Source organism: Marmota marmota, unplaced genomic scaffold, assembly GCF_001458135.2.
Source record: "Marmota marmota marmota unplaced genomic scaffold, marMar, whole genome shotgun sequence".
NCBI classification, from domain to species: domain Eukaryota; kingdom Metazoa; phylum Chordata; class Mammalia; order Rodentia; family Sciuridae; genus Marmota; species Marmota marmota.
In genome coordinates this window covers 3,910,655-3,933,739 of record NW_025999932.1, presented here as the reverse complement: position 1 = coordinate 3,933,739, position 23,085 = coordinate 3,910,655, and the positions used below count along the sequence as shown (strand labels likewise).

The 23,085-nt window shown below is 39.3% G+C and overlaps 1 protein-coding gene across 2 annotated transcripts in view; it reads left to right on the top strand.

Annotated features, from left to right (window-relative positions):
- Positions 1–21,720, top strand: part of Tnfsf13b (TNF superfamily member 13b) — a 35,137-nt gene extending 13,417 nt beyond the window's left edge. For both annotated transcript variants that reach the window (XM_048800643.1, XM_015484086.2), the window contains 3 exons: positions 16,452–16,564; positions 16,647–16,797; positions 20,117–21,720. In XM_048800643.1, the coding sequence (XP_048656600.1) occupies positions 16,452–16,564; positions 16,647–16,797; positions 20,117–20,229 (377 nt within the window). In that variant the 3' untranslated portion in view covers positions 20,230–21,720. The remainder of the gene's footprint in view (positions 1–16,451; positions 16,565–16,646; positions 16,798–20,116) is intronic.
- Positions 21,721–23,085: the final 1,365 nt, after the last annotated feature.

The following is a 23,085-nucleotide window of genomic DNA, read 5'->3' as shown; positions in this document are numbered from 1 at the left end:
AAAAACCAAAAAAAAAAAAAAAAAAAAAAATCAAGAATCAATAAATGATATGGATTTAAATTCTTGTGCTATAGGAGTATTATTAAGGAATTCAGGGCCTAATCTGACATAATAGGAGAAAAAGTAGGCCCTAATCTCCATTAGGTGCAGTGTCTCTGGTTTAATTCCTAGGTCCTTGATCCACTCTGAGTTGAGTTTTGTACATGGTAAGATACAGGGGTTTAATTTCATTTTGTTGCAGATGGATTTCCAGTTTTTTTCCAACACCAGAGGCTATCTTTTCTTCAATGTACATTTTTAGCACCTTTTTCTAATATGAGAAAACTGTAGTATGTGGGTTCTTCTCTGTGTCCTCTATTCTGTACCTTTGGTCTACAAGTCTATTTTGGTGCCAATACCATGCTCTTTTTATTACTGTTGCTCTGTGTATTGTTTAAGCTCTTGTACATTGATGCCACCTGCTTCACTCTTATTGCTAAGGATTGCTTTAGCCATTTCTATGTGGAATGTCATTGGGATTTTGATTGGAATTGTATTAAATCTGTATAGTGCTGTTGGTAGTATGGTCATTTTGACAATATTAATTCTGCTTATCCAAAAACAAGGTAGATCTTTCCATCTTCTAAGGTCTTCTTTAATTTCTTTCTTTAGTGTTCTGTAGTTTTCATTGTAGAGGTCTTTCACCTCTTTTGTTGATTCCCAAGCATTTTTTTTTTTTTTGAGGCTATTGAAAGTGGTTTTTTTTCCTCGTTTCCCTTTCAGAGGATTTGTCACTGATATAGAGAATTGCCTTTGATTTATAACTACTTTGCTGAATTCATTTATTAGTTGTAGAAGTTTTCTGGAGGAATTTTTGGGGTCTTCTAGGTATAAAATCAAATAATTGGCAAATAGTGCTAATTTGAATTCTTCTTTTCATATCCGTATTCCTTTAATTTCTTTCATCTGTCTAATTGCTCTGGCCAGTGTTTCAATAACTATGTTAAGTAGAAGTAAAAGAGGGCATCCCTCTGTTGTTCCTGTTTTTACAGGAAATTCTTTCAATTTTTCTCCATTTAGAATGATGTTGGCCTGGGGCTTAGCATAGATAGCTTTTACAGTGTTGAGATATGTTCCTGTTATCCCTAGTTTTTCTAGTGTTTTGAACATGAATGGGTGATATATTTTGTTGATTGCTTTTTCTGCATCTATGGAGATAATCATATGATTCTTCTCTTTGAGTCTATTGATATGATTGATTACATTTATTGATTTCCATATGTTGAACCAACCTTGCATCCCTGGGATGAACCCCACTTGATCATGGTGCACAATCTTTTTGATATGTTTCTGTATTTGATTTGCCAGATTGAGAATTTTTGCATCTATGTTCATAGAGGTATTTGTCTGAAGTTCTCTTTCTTTGATGTGTCTTTGTCAGGTTTTGGAATCAGGGTGGTATTGGCCTCACAGAATGAGTTTGGAAGTATTCCTTCTTTTTTCTATTTCCTGAAATAAATGTGAAGAATGTTGGTATTCGTTCTTCCTTAAAGGTCTTGTAGAACTCAGCTGTGTATCCATCCAGTCCTGGGCTTTTCTTGGTTAGTAGGTTTCTGATGGCATCTTCTATTTCATCACTTGAAATTGATCTGTTTAAATTGTGTATATCATCCTGATTCAAATTGTGCAAAGCTAGTGACTCTAGAAATTTGTCGATGCCTTCGATTTTTTTTTATTTTATTGGAGTACAAATTTTCGAAATAATTTCTAATTATCTTCTGTATTTCTGTAGTGTCTGTTGTGATATTTCCTTTTTCACCATGTTAGTAATTTGAGTTCTCTCTCCTTCTCTTCATTAGCACAGCTAAGGGGTTTGCCAGTTTTATTTATTTTTTTTTCAAAGAACCAACTTGTTTTGTCAGTTTTTCCAGTTGATTCTTTTGTTTTCATTTCATTGATTTCAGCTCCGATTTAAATTATTTCCTTCTTCATCTGCTTTTGGTATTGATTTGTTCTTTTTCTAGGGCTTTGTGAAGTAATGTTAAGTAGTTTGTTGCCTTTTTCTTCTTTTAAGGAATGAACTCCATGCAGTGAGCCTTCCTCTTGGGACTGCCTTCATAGTGTCCCAGAGATTTTTATATGCTATATCTGTTCTCATTCACCCCTAGAATTTTTTTACTCTCCTCCTTGATGTCTTCTGCAACCCATTGTTCATTAAGTAGCATATTATTTAGTCTCCAGGTGTTGGAGTAGCTTTTTTATCATTGATTTCGAATTTCATTCCATTGTGATCTGATAGAAAGCAAATATAAAACAGCAGAGATAATACCTTGCAAAGAGTTGCTTTGTGGCATAATATATGGTCTTTTTCAGAGAAGGATCCATGTGCTGCTGAGAAGAAAGTGTACTTGCTTGTTGAAGGATGAAATATTCTATATATGTCAGTTAAGTCTAAGTTATTGATTGTATGATTGAGTTCTATAGTTTAGCTATTGTTTGGAAGATCTATCCAGTGGTGTGTGTATTAAAGTTACTGGAATTATTGTGTTGTGGTCTATTTGACTCTTGAACTTGAGAAGAGTTTATTTGATGAATGTAGATGCTCCATTGTTCAGAGCATATGTACTTATAATTGTCAAGTATTGGTGTTTGGTTTCCTTGAGCAGTATGTAGTATCCTTCTTTATCCCTTTTGATAAACTTTGGCTTGAAGTCTACTTTATTTGATATGAGGATGGAAACCCCTGCTTGCTTCCTCAGTCCATGTGAGTGCTATGATTTTTCCTAACGTTTCACCATCATTCTGTGGATGTCTGTTCCTCTGACATGAGTCTCTTGGAGGCAGCATATTGTTGGATTTTTTTTTAATCCAATATGCCAGTCTATGTCTTTTAATTGGTGAGTTTAGGCCATTAACATTAAGGGTTATTATTCAGACATGATTTGTATTCCCAGCCATATTTGTTTATTTTTTTGTATTTAACTTGACTCAGTTTCTCCATTGATTAGTTTTCCCTTTGGTGTAACACCTCCCCCTCTGCTGATTTTCTTCCTTGTTTTTCATTTCTTCTTAATGGAATATTTTGCTGAGGATGTTCTGTAGTGCAAGTTTTCTAGGCTCTGTCAGGTGTTTGCTGGTCGCTGGAGGAGGCCCTGTCTGAAATATTTTATTTTTCATTTATATTTCCTAAGTATGACTTTCTCCAAAAGTTTTATTTTTAACTTTCTTGGAGTAATTTGTTTCATGTGTGCCCATGTTCACAGAACACAGCTGGGGTTTACTTTTTGATCTCATCTTAAAATGAGGCTCATCTGCTGGGTGATATAATCATATTCACATTTACTAATTTGAGAAATTTGGTTTGATTTTATTCATCATATGCTGATAAATTGTGCAGTTTTACACCTTAAGAATTTCTATTTTACAGTTTGAACCATTTGCCTACTATGTCGACTATTTGCCATCTTTGAGTGTGGATCCCTAGTATTTATAACTATATCTGTCTACTGAAGCCAGACACACATAATATAAAACCAAGGTGCCTACTCATTAGCGTTTAGCACACTCAGTGTTTTGCGACCAGCTCTCTCCTGCTCATTTCATCAGTCCAAGAGAAAACCCTGCATCCGTCAGCCGTTGGTGCCATTTCTCCACCTCTCCACCCTCTGGAGCCACACTCAGTTCTGTCTCTATGATTATTCACATAAACGTGATCATGGCATGTGTGGCTTTTAGCATCGGCTTCTTTCGCTTAGAATGATGTTTGCAGGTTTGTCCATGTTGTAGTCCATATTTGTACTTTGTTCCTCTTGATAAATAATGGATGAATGATGTTCCATTATAGGTGAACCATAATTTGTCCATCCATCCATTGATGGCTATTCTGACTATTGTGAATAGTGACCCTATAGCAATTGAGTAAAATAGCTATTTCAGCACCTTTGTCTCTTATGACAATTTTTGGCTTACTTTATATCTTGTTTGATATCAGTATAGCTACCCCAGAAATATTTGGCTACTATTTGCAAAATGCACAATTTCCATTGCTTAATTTTTTGACCTATTTGTGTTTTGGAATCTAAAGTGAATCCCGTGTGATCCATTTGTAATGGATCAGATTTCTTTAATCTATCTCGCCAATCTATTTTAATTGAAAATTTAACCCATTTGAAGTGATTACTAATGAGGAAAGAGTAATTCTGTCATTCTGATGTTTCATAATTATGTTTTGCTTTTCAGTTCCTTCATTACTTTGTCTTTAGTGTTTAATAGACATTTACATCTATGCCATTTGTATTCTTCCTAATTACCTTTCCTGCATTTCTTACTTAGTTCTTACTCTGGGCAATTTTAATAAGCACCCTAAATTTATAACAACCTTGTTTGAATTCATTACAACTTCTCTTTATGTCACCGTTGTCACAAAAATCCATGCTTATATATTATGTGTTAACCTAATAATTATTGTTCTATGTATTTGTCTTTTAAACCACATAACAAAATGAGAAGTTACAAACTAAAACCACAACAACAATAGTTTTTATATTTATCCATACAGGACCTTTATCTATGTTCTTGTTTCTTCATGTATCTTCAGATTTCTAACTAGCATCCTTTTATTTCAATCTGAAGTCGTCTGTTTGACACTTGTTTTAGGGTAGGTCTACTGCTGATGAGCTACCATGTTTTTATGTATTAAGGAGCATTTTTATCCTTTACATCTGAAGGATATTTTGCAGATCTAGAATACTAGGCTGACAGTTGCTCCAGAAGCACTGTGACTACATTTTCTCCTTGCCTTTGGTCTCCATGGTTTTTTGTAAGACTTTAGCTGTCAATCTTATTCAATATAGCTTGTGCTTGAAAGATTGCTTCTCTTTGGTATCTTTCAAGATACCCTCCTTTGTCTTTCAATAGCCTGATTATAATGAGTCTTGGTGTGGATACCTTTGTGTTTATCCTGCTTAGAGTGTATGTTTATCCTACTTCTAGCAAATGCAGATTTATGATTTTGTTCAAGTTTGGGAATAGTTTAGCCATTTTTTCTCTATATTTTTTCCCTCTGTGACTACCATAATGCATATGTTAGTCTGCTTAATGATATCTTAGAACGATGTGTTGATTTTTCTTCATTCTTTCAAAACTTTATTGTTAGAGCCGGTTTGGTTCAAAGAAAAATGGAGAGGAAGGTATAAGCATTTTTGGAGTCACTTGTTATCTTTGTGATATGCATTTGACTTTCCTCCATGTCTTTTCATGGCCTGAAAACTCATTTCTTTTTTGGTGCTGGATAATATTTCATTGTCTAGATGGTCAACAGTTCGTCCATTTACCTACTGAAGAACATCTTGGGTGGTACCAAGTTTGGCAATTATGAGTTTTGAAGCTGTTATGAACATTGAAGTGCAAATTTTTGTATGAACAAAAGTTTAACTTCTTTAAGTACCAGGAAGTGTTTTTGCTAGATTATATGATAAAAATACGTTAAATTTTGTAAGAAACACTTGCATAACAGATCCACCATTTTTCTTTACCAAAAGCAACAAAAAAGAGCTCCTGTTGGCCAACTCCCTTGCTGGATTTTGGTGTCAATATTCTGGTTTCTTGCCATTCTAAGAGATGTATAATGCTATCTCATTATTGTTTTAAATATTCATTTCTCTGATGACATCATATGGAGTATCTCTTTATACCATTATTTGCCGTCTGTATATCTTTTTTGTGAGGGGTCTGCTAAGGGTTTGACCCATTTCTAAACCAGATTAGAATAAATTTAAAAAAGCAAATAATCAGTTGTACATGACAGCAACATGCTCTTCAATTTATTGCATACAAATGGAGCACAATTTTTCACTTCTCTGGTTGTACAAAAAGTAGGGTCACACCATTCATGCAAGCATACATGTACCTAGATGATATTCGTCTCATTCTACCATCTTTCCTACCCCGTGTCCCCTCCTGCCCTCCCTCCCCTTTGCCCAAACCAAAGTTCCTCCACTCATCCCCACGTCTTACCAGTTGCTTTCTTATGGTTGAATTTTAAGAATTCTTCATATTTTCTTGGGTAAGGGTTCTCTCTCAGATACATCTTTTTGGAAATATTTTCTCCAATTATGTGATGCATGATTTCATTTTCTTGACAATGTCTTTTGCAGACCACGAAATTTTAGTACTAATGAATTTCAGTTTATTATATTTTGGTGTGGATTTTTAGTATCATAACTAAAAAGTCATCACCAATCCCAAGACCATCTAGATTTTCTTATGAGACCTTCTTGGAGTTGTATAGCTTTGTGTTTTACACTTTGGTCTGTGATCCATCTTCAGTTAATTTTTATGAAAGATACGAAGTTTGGGTTAATTTTTTTTTTTTTTGCATATGAATGTCCAGTTGTTCAGGAGTCTTTTTTAAAAAGGCTTTTATTTTTCTTCCATTGTATTACCTTGTCCTTTGTCAAAAAATCAGTTGAATTTGTGAGAGTTTATTTTGGGGCTCATATTGGGTTCTGATCTGTTTGTTCTCTAACACCATACTCTCTTGATAACTGCAGCTTTTCAGTAAGTCCTAAAGTCAGGTAGTATTAGTTCTCCATCTCTGCTCTTCAATAGTGCATTGGCTTTTTTGGGTCTTTTGCATCTCCACCTATTCTTTAGACTCTCTTGATACCCATAAAATACCTAGCTAGAATTTTGATTGGGATTAAATTTATATATTATGTTGGGAAGAACCAAAATCTTGACAATACTGAGTCCTTATCCATGACCATAGAATATTTGTGCATTTAGCTTCTCTTTGACTCATTTCAGTTTTGTAGATTTACTTATATTGGTATTATACATTTATATTACACACAAGGATTTCATTTTGGAATGCTAATGTTAATGGCATTTTTTAAAAAAAATTTCACATCCACTTGTTCATGACTGGTATATAGGAAAACAATTTAAAATTAATTCTATATCCTGGATTCATATAATCATAAGTTTTCATTACTTTTTCTTCCTCTTGGATAACTTAAATTCTGAGATTTTGCATTGCCTGCTCAAGTCTGGTTTAACCCCTTCAGTGGTGGCTTTTATTTCAGTAGTTTTACATTAGCCTCCAAAATTTCTATTTGGCTCCTTTCAATCCTTTTGACCTTTCAGTCAAAATCATCCAATTATTTGTAAATCATTATTCTCATTTTCTGAAGTTGTTTATCCATGGTTTTTCTTAGCTGTTTCAGAGATTTGAAGACTTCACCTTGTGAGTTCGACATTTGGGTATTCTTAGGGATTGTTTGTCAATTTTTCATCCTGTGATTGCTCCATAATTTTCCTCTTTCTTTGTATGCATTAAACTCTTGTTGAAAACCGATCCGCTTCAACATCAAACGTAGTAATTCTGGAAATCAGACACCATCACCCCTGACATCTGCAGAGTTTTCTGTTGTTTATTGTTGTGAGCTGAAGTTGTTCATTTCTTTATTAACTTTTTAAAAATATTTTACACAAAGACTATTCCTTGTCCCGTGTGGCCGTGGAATCCGATTCCTTAGATTTGCAGTCAGTCTGATAGAGATTTCCTTCTCTTTCCACCAACCCTGATGAAGATTCTTAAAACAATAGAAACCAAAAATAAAGTTTAAATAGGTTTCTTATTTGCAGATTGACTATCAATGCCTGGATCTTTCAACAATCTTAGGTTGCCTGCAGTTCTGCCTTGGTCTTCACCTCCTGCTGGCACAGAGCCCAAAGATAAGCCTGTGGGGCAAAACTGGTGTCCTCTCAGCCCATTTTTGAGGATGCCTCTGGTCCTGTCATGCTCAATTGCACTCCAAATTCTCTGAGGATGTGCAGTAGCCTTTCAAAGCCTGTATTTTCTGAAGTCTTCCTCCCTAGCCTCCTCTTTCATAGGATTGTCGAGAAGTCTGTTGCTTACCTATCTTCTGTCCCAAGCTTCAGCTGGCTGGGCTTGGGTATTTCTGTAAGAATTCAGGTCTCCATCTCCATGCATGCTGCCAAACTGGAGAGTTGGGTATGGAAAGTGGGCAAGAAAAAGTACCACAAGTTGCTGAAATTTTGCACTAAACTCTGTTCCTCTTTCTGCACTAAGGTCTGCCTTGTTTGGTGTAGGTTTCTTATTAGATTGCACACCCCCCAAAGTTGATTGCACACCCCCCAAAGTTGATTACATCCTTTCTTAACAGTTTAGTTGTTGATTCAGTGGACCGATTCTTTGAAGTTTCTACTCTGCCATTTTTCCACATTAGTATGACATCTACAGTTATATTTTTGGAAAATATCTATTGATTCTTTTCTCTGGTCTAAGATATTATTCATGTTCTCTATTTCTTCTGTCCTTTTGTCTACTACCATTTTTTAAATTTTTTGGACAGTACTATGATATTTGTCAGTGTTTATGTACTTTTAAAATATTTATATTTCCATGACTCGATCTGTCACTTTACATTATATTTGTTGAGCCCCAGCTGCTGTAAGTGAGGCAGATGATGAACTTAATATATCTTGCCCTCTACTTGCCAATATTTGTTACTGATATGATTTCTACACTGGGACATTGTAAAGCAATTTTCCTCTTTTCCACAGACGCACTTTCCCATGTGTTCTTGTCTCGCCTCTTGGATGACAGTGTTCAGCTGTCCTGGCAAATCCTGGTGCTGTCCCTCTCCTTGCATTGTTTGCTTGAATTTTCTTCTGTGCTGGTTTACTGAAAGCACCTGGGGGCAGTGCATAGCCAGCATTTGCATTATCACAGCTATTTCCTTACAGTCATTATACTTGAAGGGTCGGTGGCTAGAAAGAATTCTGTTCCCCTCTTGAGGATTTCCTAGGAATTTCACCATTGTCTCTTGGTGCTATTAGGCACATTGAGAAAAGTGAGGCAAGAATCGTTTTTCTTCTTGTTATGCGACTTTGACTTTCTCACCTGAATCTACTCAAGATTTTATTAACTTTAAAATTCCACACTTTTTTGGTGCTCAGAGTGTTGACTATACGTAGAATAACGCCTCCCCCAAAGATGCCCACAGCCTGGTCCCCGAATGCTGGGATGGCAAAGAGGAGCTCACAGACGGGACTCGGCTCTAGCTCCCGGGGTCGTCACAATGGCCAGGTAGGTGCAGGCCAAGGACAAAGGCCCCCCTAAGAGCAGGTCAGGAGTGCTGGGCTCAGAGGAGGCAGTGTGGCTGGGAAGCAGGTTGTCAAGGTGGACCGGCCGAGGGTCAAGGAGCGTGGGCCAGCTCTAGAACCTGGATACAGTCAGGAAATAGATTCTCCCCGGGAGCCTCATGGGGAACACAGCCTGCAGGATGAGAATTCTGAAAACCGCGTTGTCTGAAGCCGCTCAGTTTGGGGCAATTTGTTGTAGCAGCCATAGGAAGTCAGTGAAGCCGCACTCCAACCCTCCCTGGCACACCGTCCCCTGTAGACTCTAAAGTCGGTGCCTGTCCTCGTCCGAGCTTCCATGCTGTACATCGTGGGGATCCTTTACTCCTTTTGTGTCTTTCAGTTTTCTATTCCTTCAAATTGTAAACACATTTCCATCTCATTTTGCTTTGTACAAGTTCATTTTCTCTAACCTTGATTTGAAGGAGTGTCTTGTTCCCTCCTAGATTTCCCCAAGGCCCCTCTAGGTAGCACTGGAACTTCCTGGGTTGTGGGGCGGGCGATCCTGAGGGGTGAGAGCCGCTTGGCTCCGTGGCTCCTGGAGCTGTCTCCGGGCCTGGGCCAGGTACAGCACTTGCCTGGCTTTCCTTCACCCAGCCCCAGGGTGGCCTCCGTTACTTTCCCCACCCTTACGGTTACCTGAGAGAAGGTGCCCCTCTCTGCTTCTCCCATTCTGCTCCACGTTTTAACCCACGTTGGTGGTGGAAGTATCTCGACTTCCTTTTCTCGTGGAGGTTCCATGAGCTCTGTTTTTAGTATCTCCGTAGAGGTCGATAGCCAATGCCTCTTCTCCATAGGAATCTCATTCCCTGAATGTTTCTCTACCCCTTTTTCTGCATGCTGGGCGCTTCTTTTTAGCCTTAGAGGTACTTCCTGAACAGTGGTGATCTTCAGACTCCCACGAGTCCCATCCTCTCTCCATTCCCCTTATTCCTCTGGAATTCCCTAATCTTCCTTGAGGTCATTTGATGCTGTATGCTGGTGGCCCACAGGTGTGCCCCTAGTCCACATCACTGTCCTGAGCCCCAAGCCTACGTAGCCTCTGTTCACTGAGCATCTCGAATATCCTGGTGCCTCCATCCCAGTTCTAGAACTCTGCCCACTTCTCTTCAGCCCCCAGTGCCCACTCTCCCCGACCACGTGTGCCTTCGTCCACGTCAGAGTCCTGGGTGTTATTCTCCACCGCCTCTTGTAATCACAGTGATCTAAAGCTGTCAGCTCTCTCCTAAATGCGTTTTCAATTAGCCTCCTCCTCTCCTCTCACATCTGCCTCCTGGTGTGAACCACGTGCACCTTTTCTTACCTGGTAGCCACAGAGCAGATATTTCTAGAATATACAAGTGCCCACTTCTCTCCTGCTCACAGACCCTCAGTGGCCTCACTGCCTCTCAGGCAGGTCAGCCCATGTGGCCACGCCTGGCTTTGTTTTCTGTTAAGTTCCTAGCACTCCACATGCACAGAACCAGCATATGATGACTTGGCTGCAAGGACTAAGTTACCATACCAAACCACGTTTGTTTTACATAACAAAACCCTGCTTCTTGAGTTGATTTACTTCATTCACTTTTGAAAAGTGTTATGCTTTCCATCTTACAATTATTATTTCCATCAGTTTTAAGTAATAAAATGGAAAAAAAAGAGAAGTGAACCAGTGGACAGCTAAACATTGGCTGCGCTTTGTGGTCCCAGGGAGCCAACACCAAAAGTGCGATATTGGGAGTTTAACTTTCAGAAAATAGAATAAAAATAACCATTAGTGAAGCACAGATTTTCTATAATATTTTGCATCCTAAAATTTATCTAATACTCTTTGATGTGTATTAGAGGAAAGGTGTGTTCTTGAAAGGCAGACATTTTCACAAATACATGAAAATTGTGTTCACATATTACTTTGTCACTCTTATATACATTAACATGTAAAATTAAATATTAATTGTTAAAATGCTTGAAAACACTTAAATGCATTGAAGATTTAAAACTGGAAATTTCATACCTTATATATGAAGGTACACCAGCATTTTACCTATTGACTAGTAATAATATTAATGCTCTTGGAATTTACTTCCAATATAAGTTATATACGTAAATATACGATTATAAATATATTTTTTTAGTTGTAGATGGATGCACAATATCTTTATTTGTATTTATTTGTATATCTTTATTTTATTTGTATTTATTTGTATATCTTTATTTTATTTGTATGTGCTGAGGATTGAACCTAGTGCCTCATACATGCGAGGCAAGCGCTTTACCACTCTGCTACAGCCCCAGCACCCCAAATTCTTAAGCATCTGCTGTAAGGAGTGAGGCGTATTGGTTTAGAAAAGCACTCTACAGGGGAGGTTTTAATGCATATTTTCTTCTTTGCATTGATCTATAGTCTAACTTTCATGTTAAAAATCTAAATGAGTTTAAACATGTATTATCGGTTATAATGTTTATGCTTATAGTTAGCTTTTAACTTATTGTTTAGTTTGTTTTCTTAAATGATCTGAAATTCATTCACTGGCACATATTCACAGAATGCACACTGTGTGAGGCTGTCTCACTGGCAAGGATTAGGACTGCAGCCAACTAACTCTGATCTTACAGATTATGATCTCTGTGTTTACGTGCACAGCGTGTGTGGGGGTGTGCTTGTGCACACACCTGTGTTCATGGGTGGCTGAGGGTGTAGAGTGGAAAAGGAATAAGACAGTAAATAAGAACAAGTAAACAGGGGCTGTATCTTTTTAGTAAGAATATTGCCAGAAAGAGATAATGTAGTGCCAAAAGAAATATCTGGTAAAAAGAAGTAAATTTAAATCATTGCAAAAGAAATTTTAGTAAATAATATCCCTAGCCAGAATGTAAACAAGGGCTCTCATGAGGACATCCTAGCTTTATGATGGCTGGCATTTCATTTCCCAGATTTCAGAAACTAGTAGCAAAATCCTTCTAGAAGAACTGTAGAATGCTTGTCTAGTTGCCATAGTACGTCATCATTTAGTATCTTATGTTTAAAGTTGAATTAGTTCATTTAATAAGAATTTGCTGCATGTCTTCTGTAGGCTGGTCAGTCATCATTTTAAGCTTGAAGAATTAGTAGGGAACCAAACGTGAACAGTCCTTTGAGCTCAGGGGAGTTAGGATCTAAGGTAGGCGTTGTGAGGGGGAAAAAGCAGTCCTTGGTCAGAGCACCAAGTCCTATTACCAGACTGTGGAGACAGCCTGTCATCCTGGTGTTCGCCATCACACCAGGCATCCCACGCATTCTTCCTTATGATTTTCAGCACTTAACATTTAAAGGGCCTCAGGCAAATCGTCTCATTTAAACAAAGCTGAATACTATGTACTGCGCTCATTTCACTGAAAGTACATGGGGTCCAGACAGGTGGAGGGGCCGTTGCCTTTGTTATCTTCGGCTGTCTTCCAGTGTGGCACTGGGGGTCTTCAGGGGAGGAGAAGGTTCTCCAGAGCCCTTGTTTGGGAAGAGCAACCAGACGTGCCCCAAGTCATGTTCCCTTCTGAGGACATGAAGTTACTGTGTAAGCACACTGGGTTTGTTGTCTCTGCTCAGCAAGAACTGAGGAACAGGACACAGGGACAGCAAGCAAGCAGCAGGTCTATCTCAGAAGTGGCAGACACACTTCTCTGAGAAGGGGCTGGGAATCCGGTGGGTAGTTTGGGCCTGTTCTTTATGATCCCTGGAATTTCCTCCTCTCCTTTTCTCCTCCCTGTCCACGCACCCCTCTGTCCACGCTGAGGACACTACTACTACTGGGTCCCCTGCTGAGGAGCTCCAGTAGGAAGTGTCAGTCTGATTGGGTCCCCGCTGTGTCCACCACACTTCCATCGAGCAGGAAGCTGACCTCATCAGAAGACCCTCTCCTGCTCCTTTGTTCTGGGCCTGCCCCAACCTCCTCATTCACCATCTGGCCCTGGCTGCCTGCGCCCTTCTATGGCTCCTGCCCTGACGGTGGTGGAGGTGGCTCCTGGGAGTGAGCACAGAACACAAGTGTCCACGAAGACCAGCAGCACATCTCTGCACCGCCAGCGCGCTCCAGCCTTCCTGCCCCCCCCTCCCCCCGCTGCCCTGGTCTTCTTGGCACCACCCTCCACAGCTGTGAAGTGTGAACTTGAAGAGATGCCCAAAGGAGCTGTTGCTTGTTTTCACTTGAAATCACAGCGCAGTCGGTTTTGTTTTAGCATCTGACTTTTTGACTTCTTAGAAATATAAAATAAGAACCACCATATTTTCTTTATATTCTTCCATCAATAGTATTATTTGGATTGAGAATATAAATTCATACAGCCATTATGGAAAACAGTGTGGAGATCCTTTTAAAAATAAAAATAAAAATAGAACCGTATGGCCTAACAGTCCCACTATTGTGTATCTATCCAAAGGAGTGGAATCAGCATTTCTGCACTTCTGCACTGATCCCAGCATTATTCATAGTAGCCAGAATGTGACCCACCTAAGTGTGCATCAGGAGATGAATGGATGAAGATGAGTGCCACACACAGCTGCATGCTCTGCAGCTATTGCAAAGAGGGAGTTCTGTCATCTGTCACAACACAGATGAACCTGGAAGACCATGTGTAACTGCAGTCAGCCAGACCCAGAAAGACAAACGCCACATGGTCTCATTTGTATATGGGATTCAAAGTCATTGAACTTGCACAGTAGGATAGTGGCTACTGAGGCAGGGGCTGGAGATTGGGGAGAATCAGGTCAAAGAGTTTCAGTTTCACAGGACAAAGAGGTTCCAGAGGTCTGTCTACAGCATGGTAATTACAGTGATAACATGACACCTTCCTGAAAAAAGCAAAGAGCACGTCTTAAGTCTTCTCTCCACAAACTTACACAAAACAATGGACATTCATACATATTCATATTTGAGTTTTTCCTCATTTATAGCATTTTTGAAGCCAGTTATTTTTCGTGGATCAGTTTTTTGTAAACCAGACTGTTTGATTAGTATGTTTTAATTTTGTTTTGTGTTCTTTCACTTTTAATTTGATCTTAATTTTTACTGTATATGATTTTTCTTCCTACCCGTTTTCCTTGATTCCTTTCTTCTGCCAATCTCTATTGCTCTTTCACTCTTAATCTTTTACTGCTTTTTCCTTCCTCCTCCCTCATAATCATCACATCCTATTATCACTTCTGTTCTATCCCTGTCTACCATTTGAAATTATAAACCTTTTTGCAACTTGCTGTTTTTATTATAGGCAATAACTGATCATCTATTGTGATAATTAACATTGTAGACATCGTAGTAGGAAATATTTTGTTTATGCTGTGAATTGTTGGATTAGGTTGTTGTCTCCCCCTCAACAATGAGGTACTAGAAGGCTTCAAAAGACACTATAAATGCACAGGGTAGAAACTCGACTGCCTCAGATCCATACTGTTAGATGGGTAGACACACAACATGAGAAAGCAAGGGAACAAGTTGCCCCAAGCAAACCAAGATACTCCAATTACAGAATCCATCAGCGCCAAAGTGGAAGAAACGTCAGAAGGAGTTTAGAATGTACATAGTTAGACTGTGAAGTAAAGGATTATGTAAGAGCAAAGACAGTTATAGCAAGAGATCAGTTCAATAAAGAGGTTCTGAAAAAAAAAATCCTTGAAATTAAGGAAACTAAATTAAAAATTCAATAGAAAACATCACCAACAGACCAGACCACCTGGAAGACAGAGTCTCAGGCAATGAGGACAAAGTATATAATCTTGAAAATAGAGTTGACCATGGAGAGAAGATGTTAAGAAACCATGAACAGAAAGATGGGATAACATGAAAAGATCAAATTTAAGATTTATCAGGATAGATGAGAGTGTGGAGATACAAACCAAAGTAATATACAATCTTTTCAATGAAATAATATCAGGAAATATCCCAAACTTAAAGAATTAAATGGAAAAAAAAATCAAATACAAGAGGCTTATAGGACTCCTAGTAGACCCACACCAAGGCACATTATAATGAATCTTCCTTGACCTGAGATATTTATGTGTGTGCCGTTTAATTTTTAAATAGTTGACAGATGGGGGTGGGGTTCTATATCTTAAGGTGATTGATTTCTACTGTAGTAAGTCATGCAGGAAACAAGTCTGCATGATTTCAAATTTTAAAAAAAGTAGTGTAAATACTTTTTTTGATAGCATTGGTTATATACATGTCAAAAATGATCAAATTTCTTACTTCAATGTATGCATTTTTTTGTGCTTTAGTTTTACCTCAATAAAGCTATGAGGAGCCTGGGGGAGGGAGCTCTACAAATTGTCAGCTGCATGTCACTCTGAGCCCTTTTGAAGATCCCTGGAAACTCTTCGGCCTCAAATCCAGGAAAAGCTGTTCTTTGCTTGAGTTTCTGGCATATTCTGCCGTTCATCTCACCCTCCCTTTGCTATGACCAAGGTGGAGTTTGGAGACGCACATGGCTCAGCTTTGCCAGTTATCCAGAACACTGTGAACACCGCTTCCAACCTCCACACTTCGTCTTGCTGTCCTGTACCTCCATCTCTGTAGCCTTCCTTGTTTTGCTACCATTTTATGGACACCTCACCAGATCTCCCAGTATCTAGACGTTGTAAGGTCCCCCTAACACCAGTGTTTGCATAATGGAGCTGTGAGGAACCGGGAATCAGCTGGAGCACAGGGAGGGGCGTCTGTCTGGTCACTGGGTGTGGGTGTCCAGATGCCCAGACTTGTTCTGGCTCAGCGACTCTGGACCCTTGCCTGCTTGCTCCGGGGCTGCATTTCCTGCCTGCCCCTTCATCAGATCTTGAGCAAGTGTCTGTCTCCCTGCCACTCCCCACATGCCCCCAGGGCAGTGAACACGCAGTGCCTGTGGCAGCCCAGTGACTTTCCCCTCTGCTTGGCTCTGCTCTGCTGCCAGGGCACAGCGGGCTGGTTTCCTCTCGTTGCTTCTGCTAAGCTCTTCACCCTGTGGATCAGAGGACAGTCTCTACCAGTGTGCTGTTAGGACTTGTGTCCAGCCTGCCCTGCAGGCTTTCCCTCCAGACCAGCCTGTATCATGACACAATGTCAGGAAGCCCAGACATGCCCAAGGCACTGGCTCTCAGATCCCGGAATGTGACTCTTGCCCGGGTCAGTGCATAAGAGACCAGAGAATCCAGAGAATCCAATGGGTGCGGTGATTTGTCTTCTTTTCCTCTTTTATGATTTTTTAAGTAGATGAAATTCAGGTTAAGTTTCAGATTCAGGTTAACAACTACTTATTTAAAAAAATAAGTGGAAACTACTTTTCTCAGGTTCCTTTCTTATGAATACTTCTCTTCCTTATAGGAGCTTATACATTTGTTCCATGGCTTCTCAGCTTTAAGAGAGGAAGAGCCCTGGAAGAAAAAGAGAATAAAATAGTGGTGAAAGAAACCGGGTACTTCTTTATATATGGCCAGGTAGGTTCACAGCCTCCTGTTTATAGTCCGATGCCTCCCGATCCGTGCACTCGTCTGGCAGTGTTCTTTGGTTTGTTCTCAGGTTTTGTACACCGATAGCACCTTTGCCATGGGACACCTAATACAGAGGAAAAAAGTCCACGTCTTTGGGGACGAGTTGAGTCTGGTGACATTGTTCCGATGTATTCAGAATATGCCAGAAACACTACCCAACAACTCCTGTTATTCAGCTGGTAAGTGACCATTCTCAGACCTGCTTGTTGTGGAATGCAGACAGACTGGGCTGAAAATCTAGCTGCCCAGGGCAGGAAAGAAAGGACAGGCCATAAATATAAACAGGCAGACGTTCTTCAGTACATTGTGTTTTATTATCTTGAAGGATGAGCCCATCTGTTGAGATGGTTGGAATCATTACTAATAGTTGAACATTTTTTATATACATTTAGAAAGCAGAGCAACTTCGTAGAGCTCTACATTGACAGCAATTCCAACAATACAACAAGTACACTAATACCTAACAGAGATCTCCATCTGCCAGGTACTCTCCCTGGTGCTCACTGAATCTTCCACTTAAGGGAGGAGGAAGCTGAGGCACAGAGAGGTAACATAACTTCTCCCAGGTTGCACAGCTGCGAAGTTCCAGAACTTGGAGTAAACCAGCTAGTCTGGTCCACAATGGGAGCCAGCAGAACTTCCACCTTCTGGGAAGAATGGCCTCACGTGGGCATGAGTGCACAAAGGACAGGATGGCACACCATCTCTCCTTTCAGACGGGTAGCCTCTGGTGTCAAGGGACACCTGGCAGGTGACTTTGGGATGTGAGAGTGTAGGAGTGACCCTGCTTTTGAACTCAGGAGAGAGCAGAAGCTCAGGGAAGCAGGCTTGGTAACAGCCTGGGAGGGCTGTTTTATTTTGGGGGGTTGATTTCATGTTCTTCAAGGCTGGCTTTTTAAAAACATGCTCATCTTGGTCACACCAATTCCCCCCCTGGAAATTTTGACACATCGGTTCAGAGCCCCGAGGAATGTCTTCAGCCTCAGGCAGTGCCTGGGAAGGGCACACAGTGTGGGCACAGGATTGGGAAATACTTGAACTATTCTAAAGGCAGTTCCAAACAAACCCCCAGTCAATCAGTTAGAAACGGATGCAGTGTGACATAGGACATAGGACAGTGGTGCATAGTGAGGAAGGTGGCATCATTCTGGACGTGAAATAGCTACAGTGGGGGCAGGAGGAAGTCTGAAATTGGAATTCCCTGATTTTCATACAGGCAACTTTCTTTGTGCCCAGTGCTGACTAGCATTTTGATATTGCAAAATCTTTATAAATGTCAAGGCCACTCCTGTCTTATTTATATGCATTAGTACTTGGAGTTTCACAACTAACTCTTTAAAATTTTCTAATCATCTACTCATCTCACATTCACTTCCTCGGAGAGTATGCTGCCAGATTGCCTGGGTGCCTGTTAAAACAATAATTGCCTTGATTTTAAAGATATTTCTTAGTACTAATAACTCTGTTACATAGGAGAACAATTCTCTAACAATCTTCAGGCTTGCAATTTTAATGTCTTAGGTTGAATTTGTTTAAAGTCATTAAAAACTGCATGATAGTGTATGATTGCATGAACTACTTCCATAGTTACCTGAAAAGACTGAAAGGGTCAGCTTAAGAAGCCCAACAAAATACTAGGGACCACTAATGTACCTAAAGCTGAATCTTACTATTAGTAAATTGAATATAATTATTGTTCAAAAAGTTACAGCCAACTGTTACAGTTGGAAGAGTAGAAATAGTCCCAAACAGTGTCAGAGTTTTAAATAAGACTTATTTACTCTTAATCTTGAGTTATTATTAATTAGTGCTCTGTGAGCTATTTCCTTTATACGATAAGCACAAGTGTATTCAATAAGTGAGAAAAATAGAAAAAGGATCAAGATTTATTTAACTCTTTAATATAGTCAATTTTCAAATGCTTTAATGATTCTAGAAAGTATATTCACTACCCTAAACAATGTCTAAAACAGACACTGTTGTCTGTCTTGGCCCATTACAAAAAAACAAGACCTTGGGGACAGGAAGCTGTCATCCTCCATCACTGCTCCTACCTAGATGAGCAGTGAATGTACACAGAATGGATTCTATAGACAAACTGGCTGTGTGGACCCAGGAGATCTGGTGCTTTGAGCCTTAGGTTGAGTAGAGGTGTGTATGTGAGTCAGTTTCACTGTGTGCTAACGATACAAGGCACCACTTTCTAAGTTGTTACGTTTAGGTCTTGACCATTTAGGTACTAGTTATTTGGTGTATTTGTTCTTCAACTCCTTGCCCCTGTTCTCCATATTTTTTGTTTATGATAGCCAACAATTACCCCTTATATTTACTGTAGGTCTTGAGTTGTATTTTGTATTCTTAATTCACTGGATACATCATTGTAAATTAGACACATGGATACCTTGGTCATTTTTTTTGAGAGAGAGAGAGAGAGAGAGAGAGAAAGAGAATTTTTTAATATTTATTTTTTAGTTTTCGGCAGACACAACATCTTTGTTTGTATATGGTGCTGAGGATCGAACCCGGGCCGCATGCATGCCAGGTGAGCACGCTACCGCTAGAGCCACATCCCCAGCCCCCCTTGGTCATTTTTAATGAGCTAATTTCTTTGTTTCTTTTGATTATAAGGCAAACGGTTATTTAAGGAAACCTAATACAAGGAAGGCTTCTCCCCTAAAGAGTGGCTCAGTGGTAGAGCGCTTGCCTCACGCGTGTGAGGCACTGGCTTCAATTCTCAGCACCACATATAAATAAGTGAATAAAATAAAGGTCCATCAACCCTAAAAAAAAAAAAAAAATTTAAAGAGTGATCCAAAATGACACCTAACACCATAGCAGGAACTCTAGTGGAAGACTGTGCCAACCAATGTGCTTTGCTAAGCAATAGCTTTTTTTTTTTTTAAGTTCTTAATATTTATACTTCTATATGCTCATTTAAAAGTATAATTAAGACTATCGGGCTGGTGATGTGGCTCAAGCAGTAGCTCGCTCGCCTGGCATGCGTGCGGCCTGGGTTCCATCCTCAGCACCACATACAAACAAAGATGTTGTGTCTGCCGAAAACTAAAAAATATTAAAAAAAATTCTCTTAAAAAAAAAAAAGACTATCCTCTGCATTTTTATTTTTGCATTTTTATTTAGTATTAGAAAAGGTTTCCTTTTTCAATAAAATTAAGCAAAACCCTTCTTTATGTAATATTCTATCAAGGGATATGCTACATAACTTATTTAACTTGTTTCTAAAGTTTGATTTTTGGGTCCTTTTCTGAGTCTTCATTTTATAAACAGATGACAAACCTATTTGTTTCTGTTGTACCTCCTCCTGCGTATTTCTTTATTTTACTTTTAAGGCCAATAGTGTTGCAGCTGGTCTCTTGATGCACCTAAAGTGTGTCTCCTTATTTTAATAATTTTTTTCTGAAACATTTTGCTTTAAGTTGTTTTCTTCCTTTATAACAAAACAACCATTTTAAGTTCTTGTAAATCACTCTTCCCCAGGCATTGCGAAGCTGGAGGAAGGAGATGAACTTCAACTTGCAATACCACGAGAAGATGCAAAGATTTCACGGGACGGAGATGGCACCTTTTTTGGGGCATTGAAACTTCTGTGACCCACTTATGCCGTGTCTGTGGCTCTTTGCCCCTCTTCCTGTGCACCTCTAAGGGGAAATCACTTAACTGGAAGTGCCAAAAGGGGAAAAGTAGTTACCATAGCCTTTTCTGTGAGCTGTTTATTTTGGTTTGCTGAAAGTGGTCCAAAACAGGAAATTTAACAGACAACCACAGCCAAAGAGTGTCATGTGAATTACAAGAAATAGAGCCTGTATTCAGAAAGATAGAATTATACTGAAAAGTCTTTCTAATTCTATCTTGAACAATGTACCACAGCTGCTTCTCTCAGAGGAAGCACATGGCTCAAAGAGCAGTAGTGACTTCTCCAAAAGTGATATTCCATCATGTCCCCTGGAACTTGTGCCCACATCTGTAGGACATGGAGACATCTATGGACAGTCTCAGATTTCATTTTTTCTTGTTAAAAATGCCCCTCTTGGGCCTGGGGTTATGGCTCAGCGGTGGAGCTCTTGCCTCGCACATGCAAGGCCCTGGGTTCGACCCTCAGCACCACATATAAGTTTAAAAAAAAAAAAAGGCCCCTCTTTAAGTTAATGTCATAGAAAGTTTAACAACAACAACAAAAAAAAACCTCTAGAAATCTTGCATTAAATACAAGAATAATTGAAAGTTTAGTGGTTTTGATTTTAGGTTCCAGTTAAAAGAATAAACAACTTTTAAAAGTTCAATTTTAAATATTACACAATTGGACTGAAAAGAGGATAAATGTACCACTTAAGTTTTTGCTTGGTTCAACTATGCAATTTTCACCTCTAATATTATCTATTACCCAGACATTTCACAGAAGGAAAAGAATTTTCTCCATTGTATATGCATATATGTATTTTTTATAATTTCACTTCAAACATTTAGATGTAGGGCAATTTCACCTTATGCATATAAAGCACTAATTAAAAATAACTAGTTGCACTTATATAAAGTAAAGTCTCCAAGAGAAATGAATGAAGACATTTATGATAAAGTAATATAATTTCCCTTTATTTCTGGTTTTTCTGTTTCAAACTGCTGCTATTGTAGTCCACGTATCCCAGCCTTTCACACACACCTAGTACTTGCTTTATGGAAGCGGAGGTGTCACTGAAGGCCTTAGCATCCTGGAGTTAGGAGCATGCATGTACTCTTGCAAAGCTCCAATGTCTCAGAAGACATGATCGTAATTCTAATTTTATCAGGAATCATACTTGACAATGCCGTAGTACTTAACATTTCTGTAACAGCTGCTTCCTTTGTATTTTGTCATCTTATGTCATTAACAGTAAACTTCACTAAGTAGTTGCCTTCATTTGTTTAAATAGTATTTGGGAAAAAAATGCCCCAGTCTACATCAACTTTCCATGTAGAAAGTTTTTAAAGACACTTTTCAAAACTAAGAAAGTGATTTAAGATTGTATCTAAAACCAAACTTTGTTTAAATCTCTGGTTCTTAAGTTTTTCCTTGTTGATCGAAATAAAATATATTTAGCAATTCATTTTGCTTTTTTTTTTTTTTTTTTTTAAAGAAGTGAGGACTGGGGATGTGGTTCAAGCAGTAACTCGCTCGCCTGGCATGCACGGGGCTCTGGGTTCGATCCTCAGCACCACATAATAAAAAAACAAATAAGTAAAGGTGTTGTGTCCACTGAAAAATAAATATTAAATTCTCTCTCCTCTCTTTAAAAAAAAGAGAAAGGAAGAAGAAGTGATAGGAGGAGGAGGGCTTTGATGCTGGGGGAGTGGTTGGTCCCCTCCCCTGCTGGCTGCTGACTGACGGCCCAGTAACAGGACTCAGAACCTCTGCCTCCTCGTCCATCTGCATTTGTCTAGCATCACGGGTCCTCTGGTTTCATGTAGTTGTCACTTGACGATCAGGTGAGAACCACTGTGAAGTGTTGTGAAGTGTCTGGAACCCCTAATGTGTTCCACATGTGCGGAGGGTCTGTTCACCTCTATACCCACTTATTATCCTCCTCTCCTGGAGCAACAGGTGTTTAAAGAGGTAACACGGAATCATGTCACAGGCTCACGCTGTACACTATTGCAGTCTACAGCATGTGCATCTATAGCTTTAAAAGATTTAACATTTTGTCAGTGGATGCAGAATGTGGCCATGTAAGATAGTTTTAACTTTTATTTTCCTTTCAGTTTAAACCATTATTGAAATATGAATCCCGTTTTCCTTGTATGTATTATGAGGAAAACACTGTGGTTAAGTAAAAGTTTATTTAAAAACCAGGAAACAGACTAGGTGCGGTGGCACACATCTGTAATCCCAGTGGCTTGGGAGGCTAAGACAGGAAGGATCCCAAGTTCAAAGCCAGCCTGAGCAATGGCAAGCCACTAAGCAACTCTGACCCTGTCTCTAAATAAAATACAAAATAAGGCTGGGGGCATGGCTCAGTGGTTGAGTGCCCCCAGTTCAATTCCTGGTACCCAAACAAACAGAAAACAGGAAATAGGATCGAGAGTAGGTGAACAGTGCATGTGGGAATCTCTTGCAGCCGTAGTTGGCCGAGTTGCCTTTTTTCTTCCTCAAGTTAGTTAAGGGGGAAAAATGATTTCATTCTAGGTTTTCCTATAACAAAACATTTTTAAGTTTTAAGTGTATGGGCCCAACCTAGACATCCTTTTGCCTTAAATCCTAAGTCAAGAGCAGCGAGTACAAACACCTGCTTGAAGCTTCCTTTGTGTGGGAACTATGTGAATTAGCAGACCATCCCAAGGGAATAATTTGCAGCTCTCAATGGAACTTGGAGAAATGCTCTGTGAGTCACTGTGGGAAGAGGTCCTTGCACTCTGGTGCGTTATGGATGTTTCTATCATTGGTAGAAGAATGCACAGATCTGTTTGAATTCTCA